The sequence below is a fragment of the Dysidea avara genome, chromosome 2, assembly GCF_963678975.1.
Source record: "Dysidea avara chromosome 2, odDysAvar1.4, whole genome shotgun sequence".
NCBI lineage: Eukaryota > Metazoa > Porifera > Demospongiae > Dictyoceratida > Dysideidae > Dysidea > Dysidea avara.
Genome location: NC_089273.1, coordinates 47,928,753 through 47,941,026, shown reverse-complemented (window position 1 = coordinate 47,941,026; position 12,274 = coordinate 47,928,753). Strand labels below are relative to the sequence as shown.

General features: G+C 38.5%; 1 protein-coding gene across 3 annotated transcripts in view; it reads left to right on the top strand.

Moving 5' to 3' along the window:
* Nucleotides 1–12,274, top strand: part of LOC136247508 (uncharacterized) — a 161,725-nt gene that overhangs the window by 112,306 nt on the left and 37,145 nt on the right. For all 3 annotated transcript variants that reach the window (XM_066039231.1, XM_066039230.1, XM_066039232.1), the window contains one exon: nt 1,336–1,461. In XM_066039231.1, the coding sequence (XP_065895303.1) occupies nt 1,336–1,461 (126 nt within the window). The remainder of the gene's footprint in view (nt 1–1,335; nt 1,462–12,274) is intronic.

Below are 12,274 nucleotides of genomic sequence, written 5' to 3'. Positions count from 1 at the left end.
TGAACTCTCTACAAGGTGACTTGTTTATAGTTGAATTCTCTTAAGTGTGACTTATAATGTTCTGAATCTCTACAGCAACATATTTGTAGCTGAACTCTCTACAGGATGACTTGCTTGTAGCTGAATTGTCTATAAGATTAATTGTTTGTAGCTGAACTCCCTACAGAATAACTTGCAATGCCAAAGAAATTCTATAATGGAGTAAGTTATAAACGTAGCTGAATGCTTTATTAGGGTGACTGTTCTATTAGAGTATCTCGATCTCGCATATGCTACACGTAGTTGGCTTTGGAATCAAAACTCAGTGGTTTGTAATCCGATTCTTCTGTACTACTGCAAGGACTTTCTATGATAATTATTCCAGCTACACACCGATTTTCAGCTCACTGTTCTAAGCGGTTGGCTGGTAGGCGTGAAAACTAATATTTTTTTTATTCATAAAAGTCGATCGCGTAATTGTGACATAGGTTGGGTTTTGTGTCATATCTCGATGGCCTTTAACTGGATTCCTTTCAAACCACAAAAAGGCACTCCTACGATAGTTACTCCATCTACATAGCAATTTTCAGCTCATTCCTTCAAGCGGTTTACCCTGTGGGCGTGACAGACCTTCGACCTTATTTTACGCAGATAATCGGTCATAACTCCGTGAATGTTCATCGGATTCCTACCAAACTTGGTACTAAGATTCGCCTTAATGAGCCCTTTAAGTGTGCCAAATTTCAGCCCGATCCAAGCACGCATTCGTGTTTTATGGCGGATTTTGCAAAGTGTGCGAAAAGAAGAAGAAGAAGAAGAAGTAGAAGAAAAAAAAAACGAAGAAAAAAAACCCAAACTTTGGCCGCTCGTATCTCGGAAATGGCTTGAGCGATTTTCTTCAAATTTGGTATGTGGACTCCCCTACCTCGCCGGCATTCTGTAGCAACTTTGGTTTTAATAGGATAAGGAATCACGGAGCTACAAAGGTGTGAAAATTGCGTTTACTTTCTTCCTGTAAATATACTCACGGTGTGACGCGCCGGCTACTTGGGCCGCACGACGCACTACCGTGTGTCTTGATATATATATATATAATATTATTGTCTCTTGAGTTGTTGCAAATCAATGCTTTTAGCACATTGTGTGAATTCAGCTTGTTGCATCATCACTTGACTCAGTGTCTTTTGGAAGCCTGTTCCAGTAGGACACTCTCTCTAATTTTTTACTTTTATGTACTCTTGGTAATATATTACTTTTTTGAATAACTTAAAAATCCTGAGACTAGACTCCTGACCCCTTGTAATATACATTATGCATGTAATTGTCAAATTACAACATAATCATATTTTCACCCAGGTTACTTCAGTAATACTGGATCAATATTATAAGGGCCTGACAGACGTAGTTGATTATGAAGATGCTTGGCAGCTTTGGAGAATTCCTGCTAGTTTGTTTGGTCTTCCAATCTCTAACATCAATGAAGTATGTATGTACACGTATCTGCATACATGTATGTAAATTTTATGTGCACACCTAATAATTGTACAACAACATAATTATTATACGTAGCATGTATTAATGTATCTATTTGGTGTGAGATAGTTATGATTTTGACTAAAATCTACTCTGAAAAATTGCACACACCGAAAATCCGTTTACAAAGAGCAGGCAGATAAGTAAATAGTTTGCAAACTATTTGATAATAAATTAAGTTAGCCATAACTATGTATACAACATAGTTAATCTTTAATGCAACTCGAGCAACACCTCTAACAGGGTCAAGAATGTGGCTATGGTAGTACGACAATATCAACAGTGTTAATTTTGCTACTTGACTTCGTACATGCCATCATTGGAAAAGGGTGGGCTCCAGCTGGACTGCAATCACTTTGCTGTTATTCAATGGGGTTTATTTTCAAGATCTGTATGCTAATGCAGAAGTCAGTTACTGTAATACTGCAGTCATGTACTCTAATAAAACAATCAGTTGTAGTGGCTATGATCATTAATTTTATGATTACTTATTAACATGCATAACTGAAATGGGACCATGTATCCAGATTTTCTTGTGTTCTGGTATAAACACAATATGAGTGCACAACATGAGTGCACATAAACCAGAAATTTTACACTTCCATATGTTTTGAGGTATTTTTCAGACTATTACATACAATTGATTGGCATTGTTGCATAGTTGCTGATAGAGGTCTATTTTAAACACAATTTATTTCAACTGTAAATATGCAACTTCCCAGAATCACGCACAAGACCCCCTAATAGGTATAAAACACATACTACCATGTGTTGTGCGGTGCAAGAAGCCGGCATGCCACACCATGAACATAGTTATTGGCAGGATGAAAGAAAAATGTGATTTTCATAGGTCTGTGCTGCTGAAATGAGATGGTTTTGCTGTGAAAATTCTTTCCACATTTAGTAGTTCACATACAAAATTTGAGAATAATCATTTAAAGTACGTATATCCAAGATATGAGACTTCATTTTTTTGTTATTGTCTTCTCTTTATACACCTACAAAAACTGCTATAAAATGCCTTGACAATAGGCATACAGAAGTGGTATAAAGGTGCATCATGGTACCAAGATTGACTGGAGTATGATAATATCCTTCTTTATTTAACAAATTTCGATCATGTAATTGTTATGAGTCGTTGGCTTTTTCACTGCATCTTTATGGTCTTCAGCTTGATTTTTTCCGGTTTGAGGTTCATTAGTTCATCTATTGATGTAAAGATTTCATCTTCTTTCTACAAATAGTTTACCCGCAGTTGACTCTGTTGTGTAGTTGTGACAACCTAATAATTATATCATTGGTGAATAATTGCTAATAAATCCTTGACTGTACTTGCTATGCCTACTTATCATGGAAAAGGGTTGAAAATAATACAAGTAGATTGATCATGTTAGAATGGCCTATCAAAAGTTAACAATTTTATGAGACAATAAAACCAACTAAATGTAGCAATTTCAAGATTGATATGCTGTAATAGTGCAGTTACCTTAATAGAGCAGTTAGTTAGGAAATTAGTAAATCTAATAGAGCTTTAGGCTATGTTACAAGTCAACCTGTAGAAAGTTCACCTTGTAAGAAGTTAACCTGTAGAAATTTCGGCTATCCTGTAGAGAATTCATCTATATTAGAAGTCACTGTGAAAAGAATTCAGCTACAAACAAGTCACTCTGTAGAGACTTTGGCTATGAAAAGTGACCCTGTAGTGAGTTCAACTACATTGAAAGTCATCCTGTAGAGAGTTCAGCTACAATCAATTCACCCTGTAAGAGTGTTCAAATACAACAAATAACCCTAAAGACAGTCAAGCTACACTAGAAATCACCTGTAGAGATTTCAGCTAGAAATAAGTCACTCTATTAAGAGTTCAGCTGCAAACATTTCATCTTGTAAAGACTTCAGCTACATTAGAAGTCACCCTGTCAAGTGTTCAGCTACAAACAGGTCATCCTATAGCTACAAACATGCCACTGTAGATCTCTAGAGGACTCAGCAATAAACTCGTCTCCCAGTAGAGAGTTTAGCTATGTACAAACTAGTACCCTCTAGCGAGTTTGGCTACAAAATACACCCCGCAAAGGTTCAGCCACAAATACGTCACTGTATAGAGAGTATAATTACAAGTCACCCTGTAGAGAATTCAACTTCAATTTATAGAGTGTTCAGCTACATTAGAGCTCTCCCGGCAAATAAGTTACCTTGTAGAGAATCCAGCTGCAGACATGCCAAACAACATAAGACAGTTGATATGATAATTATATCTAAACCAAAACAGCCAAGCTGTAAAAAAAGAGTGTGGCCCCCAAGGTGAAAAAAAATGTGAAATCAAAGGTCGTGGCCAAGAAATGGCTGTGATGGTAGGTTAATGGCAAAAATTTTAATTATGATAATTCAGGTGAATTTGTGTTGCCTCCTCCACTAGGATTTGGCACCAAATTCACCTGAATTGTCGTAATTAAAATTTTTGCCATTACCCTACCATCACAGCCATTTCTTGGCCGCCACCTTTGATTTCACATCTTTTTTCACTTTGGGGGCCGCACTCTTTTTTTACAGCTTGGCTGTTTTGGTCTAGATATCACTTATTTTTGTATTGCAAGTCACAAAGCTGGCCATATGGCTTTGATGCTGCTTCCTTTTAACTTATAAGGAATTGTGGAAGAAAGGAAGTAATTGTGTGTATAGCTTTTGTCAATTGAAATATTTGTATATTTAACATTGAATGATGATTATCACATACTGTAGTTAATAAGGTGACTTCTTACATAACTGAACTGTAGCTGAAACTCTCATTGCGTGTATATAGCTGAACTCTTTTCAGGGTGATTTGTTTCTAGCTGAACTCTCTACAGGATGATTTGTTTGTAGCTGAACTCTCTACAGGATGATTTGTTTGTAGCTGAACTCTCTGCATGGTGACTTGTTCAAGCTGAACTCTCTACAGGGTGGCTGAATTCTCTACAGGGTGATTTGTTTGCAACTGAACTCTCTACAATATGATTTGTTTCTAGCTGATCTCTCTATAGTATAACTTGATTGTGGCTGAACTCTCTACAGGATGGTTTCTTTGTAGCTGATCTCTCTACAGGGTGACTTGTTTCTAGCTGATCTCTCTACACAGTTACTTGTTTCTAGCTGAACTCTCTATAGGGTTTTCTGTTTGCAATTAAACTCTCTACAGGATAGTTTCTTTGTAGCTGATCTCTCTATGGGGTGACTTGTTTCTAGCTGATCTCTCTACAGGGTGAACTTGTTTCTGGCTGAACTCTCTACAGATGATTTGTTTGCAGCTGAACTCTCTACATGGTGGTTTCTTGTAGCTGAACTCTCTACAAGGTGATTTCTTCTAGTTGATCTCTCTACAGGTTGATCTGTTTGCAGCTGATCTCTTTATATGATGGTTTCTTTGTAGCTGAGCTCTGTACAAGGTAACTTCTTCTAGCTGATCTCTCTATAGGGTGACTTGTTTGTAGCTGAACTATCTGCAGGGTGATTTGTTTGTAGTTGAACTCTCTACAAGGTGATCCTTCTAGCTGATCTCTCTACAGGATGACTTTTTGTAGCTGAACTCTCTACAGGGTGATCTGTTCATAGCTGCACTCTCTACAGGGTGATATGTTTGCAGCTGAACTCTCTACATGGTGGTTTCTTTTTAACTAAGCTCTCTACAAGGTGATGTTTTGTAGCTGATTTCTCTACTGGATGACTAATTGTTTCTAGCTGATCTCTCTATAGAGTTATAACTTCTCTATAGAGTTATAACTTTCTCTATAGAGTTATAACATGTTTGTATAGCTGAACTTTTTACAGGGTGGTTTTTTGATTGGTTGCTGAACTTTTTACAGGGTGGTTTTTTGATTGGTTGCTGAACTCTCCAGCTACACAGTGACTTGTTTGTACGACTGATTGACTTGTTTGTAGCTGAACTCTCTACAGAGTGACTTACTTGGAGCTGAACATTACATAAAGTAACTTGTTTGTAGCTGATCTAGATGAACTCTCTACTGGGTAGCTTTTTTGTAGCCGAACCCTTTACACAGTGAATTGTTTATAGCTGAATTCTCTTCAGTGTGATGTATAATGTTCTGAATCTCTACAGCAACATAGCGTAACTCATCGGTTATCGACCACTACCTATTATCGACCAGGATACCACACCTATTATCGACCAGTCAGTATACGAATAAATACGCAATTATACGGGAAGGTTATCTAGAGACCAACTTTGAGACCTTTGTTGCTATCTGGTCTGGCGTAATCCAATGCCTAAACGGAAGCGAACATCTACCACTAAGAAAAGGATGGAAGACAAGAAATAAAATATCGGAAGTACAGCATCTTGTTGCTGTTAAATGCCGAAAACTGTGGGACCCTGAATCTATGGCTAGAGCAATGAACGCGGTTATTTCAAAGGAGATGGGGGTGAATAAAGCTGCAGAACAATTTGACGTGCCACGAACTACACTAAAGGACAGAATTTCTGGACGAGTGAAGTATGGAGCGAAGCCTGGTCCACCAGGCTTTCTAACACCAGAGGAAGACCAAGAATTGGTTGATTTCCTAGTAGAGTGCTGCAAAATGGGGAATGGAAAACAAAGAGGGAAGTAATAGACTGTGTGAAGAGGTTGGTGGAGAAGAAAAGAGCAAAAGAGGGTTTGAAAATGATAAAATTTAATGGAGAAGGATGGTGGTATAAATTTATGAAAAGACATTCCGAATTGTCCCTGCGAACCTCAGATCCACTATCACATTGCAGGGTCAATGCAGTAAGCCAGTCAGCGCTAGACCACTATTTTGTATTGCTAAGGAATACTTTGGAGGTGAATGGCTTGATGGATAAACCCAGTTACATTTATAATATGGATGAGTCGGGCATGCCACTTGACCATAAGCAGCTGAAATGTGTTGCACTTAAAGGGATCAAAAAAGTTCATGGACCATCTTCAGGGAACAAGGCACAAATAACAATCTTAGCCTGTGCTAATGCTGTAGGCACTATGATACCACCAATAGTGATTTTTAAGGGGGAACGCTTGAACTATGAATGGACTAGAGGTGAGGTACCAGATACAAAATACGCAATGTCACCCCAAGGGTGAACAGACCACGAGCTGTTTTTTGAGTGGCTGAGTAAACAGTTCACAAAAAGTATTCCACTTTCTCGACCTGTGTTGTTACTTTTAGATGGCCACTCCTCCCATTTTACTTTGGAGGCTATAAAGTTTGCAGCTGAAAATGAAATTATTCTTTTTTGCTTGCCACCCCATACCACTCATGTCACTCAGCCTCTTGATGTGAACTTTTATGGCCCTTTAAAAAAGTATTGGTCTAGAGTTTGTCATGAGTACATGGCCGACAACCCTGGTAAAGTGGTCACCAGATTTCAGTTCTCATCACTTTTCAACAAGGCTTGGTTTTTGTCTATACAACCACATACAATTGTATCCGGTTTTCGAAAGGTGGGTGTTTATCCATTCAATTCCACTGCCATCAAGCCATATGATAATTCTCCAATATCTAATAAGATACCAGAAGCAACACCAGTAATGATGCCAGCAGTGACACAGCCCAATAAACGTTCAAGTGTTTCACAAGATGGGTTTAGTGAACACAGTCTAGAAGAAAGTGGTCCGGGACTATCACCTGTTTCATACAGTGATGAGCAAATTTAATTGTTTCAAAGAAGATATGATAATGGCTACAACATTTATGACGATCAAATGTATGTGTCATGACTACAACAACAATATCCAGATGACCTTCCAGAGAATTTGTCATCGAGCACCACCATAGAGACACAGGTAAATGGGGAGCAAGCTGAACCACTGAACTGTAATACTAGTACCGAAGATAAAAGTACTGCAGACAAGGAAATGTAGTGCCATCACCAGAACAGCCTATGGACAATACAGTAGACAAGGAAAATGTAGTGCGATCACCAGAACAGCCTACGTACAGTCTTTCAGCTAGTCTAGCAAATACCAGAGTGTTTGTGTCAGAGCTTCGGGAAATTTTGGGTGAAAGAAGAGTAGTATCAAAAACATCCACCAAATCTAAATCAACTGCTAGAGTGCTCACAAGTGCTGAGTCTTTAGCACTTCTAATTGAAAAGGAAAAGAAGAAAAAGGAAGAAGAGGAACAGAAAGCAAAGAGAAAGGAGGAGCGAGATAGAAAACGTCAAGAGAAAGAAGAAGAAAAGAAAAGAAAAGCTGAATCGAGAAGAAAGAAGGATGAAGAGAGAGCAAAGCAAAGAGCACAGAATCACAAGAGGTCTGCAAACAAGACACAGAAGGCACCAGTGGTGGCTGAGCTATCTTCTGACTCAGAAGTAGAATACGAAGATCAATATGGTGTACAAGACAAGGAAATTTCTAGTAATGAATGTGCCGTATGCTTTGGGTTATACCAGGATGATTTGTCAAGTGCTGGGAAGCTGATGAGGGAGTGGGTTGAGTGTACTAATGAATGGTGCAAGAAGTGGATGCACAGCCAGTGCTTACAAGTTAACAATGACTTGTATATATGTGGAATCTGTAAATATAAATTTAGCTAATTTGTGTGTGCATAACTCTTGAACTATAGGTTCAAATGGATTCATTTTTTAGGTGTAGACCCTTCTCGTAATAGTGGTTAGACCGTTTGCATAGTTGTATTGCTTCATGAAATTCATAGCGATCTATTACCAGTTTCTTGGAAAAAGTCGATAATAGCTAATTGGAATATACACGTAAGTTGATAATAGATAGAGACGGTCGATAATAGATGAACGTACGCCCTTAGCTACAATCACCACTGTATTTGCGTAGTTTTAATTGTGGGAATGATATTTAGCAGATGTATTAGGCGTTACTTTATCTAGTTGTGTTGAAATTTTCACTGTTCTACAACGTTGTATGGCTGATTTATGACGCAAGAAACGTTAACTGGTCGATAACCAGTGAGTTACACTATTTGTAGCTGAACTCTCTACAGGGTGACTTGCTTGTAGCTGAATTCTCTATAAGATTAACTGTTTGTAGCTGAACTTCCTACAGAATAACTTACAATGTAATGTAATTCTATAATGGAGTAAGTTATAAACGTAGCTGAATGCTCTATTAGGGTGACTGTTCTATTAGAGTATCTCGATCTCGCATATGCTACAGGTAGTTGGCTTTGGAATCAGAACTCAGTGGTTTGTAATTCGATTCTTCTGTACTACTGCAAGGACTTTCTATGATAATTATTTCAGCTACACACCGATTTTCAGCTCACTGCTCTAAGTGGTTTGCCTAGTAGGCGTGAAAACTAATAGTTGTTTTTATTCATAAAAATCGATCGCGTAATTGTGACACAGGTTGGGTTTTGTGTCATATCTCAATGGCTTTTAACTGGATTCCTTTCAAACCACAAAAAGGCACTCCTATGATAGTTACTCCATCTACATAGCAATTTCCAGCTCATTCTTTCAAGCGGTTTACCCTGTGGGCGTGACAGACCTTCGACCTTATTTTACACATATAATCGGTCATAACTCCGTGAATTATTATCTAATCAAAAACAGCCAAGCTGTAAAAAAAGGTGCGGCCCCCAAAAAGGCCATGGTGAAAAAAGATGTGAAATCCAAGGTGGCGGCCAAGAAATGGCTGTGATGGTTGGTTAATGGTTAAATTTTAATAACGACAATTCAGGTGAATTTGGTGCCAAGACCAAGTGGCACAAAATTCACCTGAATTGTCATTATTAAAATGTAACCATTAACCTACCATCACAGCCATTTCTTGGCCGCCACCTTGGATTTCACATCTTTTTTCACCATGGCCTTTTTGGGGGCCGCACCTTTTTTTACAGCTTGGCTGTTTTTGATTAGATATCACTTCTTTTTGTATTTGTATACTGCAAAGCCGGCCTATGGCTGGATTTGGGACTTTTTTAACCCATGTGTTTTTTTCTTTACCACAGAAAGAAGAAAAGAACTTAAAGAAGATTTGTAATACTTCATTTATTTTTGATTTTATTAGTAATTATACACATTATATACATATATTTATTACATGCCCATTATTCCCCACAGGATATTTTTTTGCAGCTGATCTCTCTACTGGGTGACTTGAAATGTAGCTGAACTATATACAGGATGGTTTCTTTGTTGCTGAACTCTCTACAAGGTGACCTCTTCTAGCTGGTCTATCTACAGGGTGATTTGTTTGCAGCTAAACTCTCTACATGGTGCTTTCTTTGTAGCTGAACTCTCTACATGATGGTTGAACTCTCTATAAGGTGACTTCGTCTAGCTGAACTCTCTACAGGGTGATTTTTTAGTAGCTGAACTCTCTACAGGGTGATTTGTTTGCAGCTGAACTCTCTACAGGATGGTTTCTTTGTAGCTGAACTCTCTACAAGGTGACCTCTTCTAGCTGGTCTATCTACAGGGTGATTTGTTTGCAGCTAAACTCTCTACATGGTGCTTTCTTTGTAGCTGAACTCTCTACATGATGGTTTCTTTGTAGCTGAACTCTCTATAAGGTGACTTCGTCTAGCTGAACTCTCTACAGGGTGATTTTTTGTAGCTGAACTCTCTACAGGGTGATTTGTTTGCAGCTGAACTCTCTACATGATGGTTTCTTTGTAGCTGAACCCTCTACAAGGTGACTTCGTCCAGCTGATCTCTCTACGGGGTGATTTGTTTCTAGCTGAACTCTCTACAGGTGATTTTTTGCAGCTAAACTCTCTACATGGTGGTTTCTTTGTAGCTGAACTCTCTACAAGGTAACTTCTTCTCTACAGGGTGATTTGTTGTAGTTGAATTCTCTACAAGGTGGTTTTTTTAGACTGAACTCTCTACGTGATGGTTTCTTTGTAACTGAACACTCTACAAGGTCAATTCTTCTAGCTGATCTTTCTACATGGTGAATTGTTTGTAGCTGAACTATCTACACGGTAACTTCTTCTAGCTGATCTCACTACAGGGTGATTTGTTTGTAACTGAACTCTCTACATGATGGTTTCTTTGTAGCTGAACTCTCTACAAGGTGACTTCTTCTAGCTGATCCCTCTACAGGGGGATTTATTTGTAGCTGAACTCTCTACAAGTGATTTATTTGCAGCTGAACTCTTTATGTGGTGGTTTCTTTGTAGCTGAACTCTCTACAAGGTGACCTCTTCTAGCTGATCTCTCTACAGGGTGATTTGTTTGTAGCTGATCTCTCTACAAGTTGATTTGTGTGTAGCTGATCTCTCTGCAGGTTGATTATTTTGTAGCCGATCTCTCTATAGTGTAATTTGTTTGTAGCTGAACTGTCTATAAGGTGATTTGTTTGTAGCTGATCTCTCTGCAGATTGATTTGTTTTAGCTGAACTCTCTACATGGTGATTTGTTTCTAGCTTATCTCTCTACAGGTTGATTTGTGTGTATTACTAACTGATCTCTCTACAAGCTGATTTGTTTGTAGCTGATCACTCTGCAGGTTGATTTGTTTCTAGATGATCTCTCTACAGGTTGATTTGTTTGTTGCTGATCGCTCTAAAGGTTGATTTGTTTGTAGCTGAACTCTCTGCAAAGTGTTTTGTTTGTAGTTGATCTCTCTACAAGATGATTTTTTGTAGCTGACCTCTCTTCAGGGTGATTTGTTTCTAGCTGATATCTCTACAGGGTGATTTTTTGTAGCTGACCTCTCTTCAGGGTGATTTGTTTCTAGCTGATCGCTCTACAGGTTGGTTTGTTTCTAGCTGAACTCCTTACATTGTGTCTAGTTTCTAGCTGATCTCTCTACAGGGTGATTTGTTTGTTGCTGATCGCTCTAAAGGTTGATTTGTTTGTAGCTGAACTCTCTGCAAAGTGTTTTGTTTGTAGTTGATCTCTCTACAAGATGATTTTTTGTAGCTGACCTCACTTCAGGGTGATTTGTTTCTAGCTGATCGTTCTACAGGTTGGTTTGTTTGTAGCTGAACTCCTTACATTGTGTCTAGTTTCTAGCTGATCTCTCTACAGGGTGATTTGTTTGTAGCTGATCTCTCTACAAGTTGATTTGTGTGTAGCTGATCTCTCTGCAGGTTGATTTGTTTTAGCTGAACTCTCTACAGGGTGATTTGCTTGTAGCTGAACTCCTTACATTGTGTCTAGTTTCTAGCTGATCTCTCTACAGGGTAATTTGTTTGTAGCTGAACTCTCTATAAGGTGATTTGTTTGTAGCTGATCTCTCTGCAAGTTGATTTGTTTTAGCTGAACTCTCTACAGGGTGATTGCTTGTAGCTTAACTCCTTACATTGTGTCTAGTTTCTAGCTGATGTCTCTACAGGGTGATTTGCAATTGCTTGTAGCTGAACTCCTTACATTGTGTCTAGTTTCTAGCTGATCTCTCTACAGGGTAATTTTTTTGTAGCTGAACTCTCTATAAGGTGATTTGTTTGTAGCTGATCTCTCTGCAGGTTGATTTGCTTGTAGCCGATCTCTCTACAGGGTAATTTGTTTGTAGCTGAACTCTCTATAAGGTGATTTGTTTTTAGCTGATCTCTCTGCAGGTTGATTTGTTTTAGCTGAACTCTCCACAGGGTGATTGCTTGTAGCTGAACTCCTTACATTGTGTCTAGTTTCTAGCTGATGTCTCTACAGGGTGATTTTTTATAGCTGATCTCTCTATAAGTTGATTTGTGTGTAGCTGATCTCTCTGCAGGTTGATTTGTTTGTAGCCGATCTCTCTACAAGGTAATTTGTTTGTAGCTGAACCCTCTATAAGGTGATTTGTTTGTAGCTGATCTCTCTGCAGGTTGGTATGTTTTAGCTGAA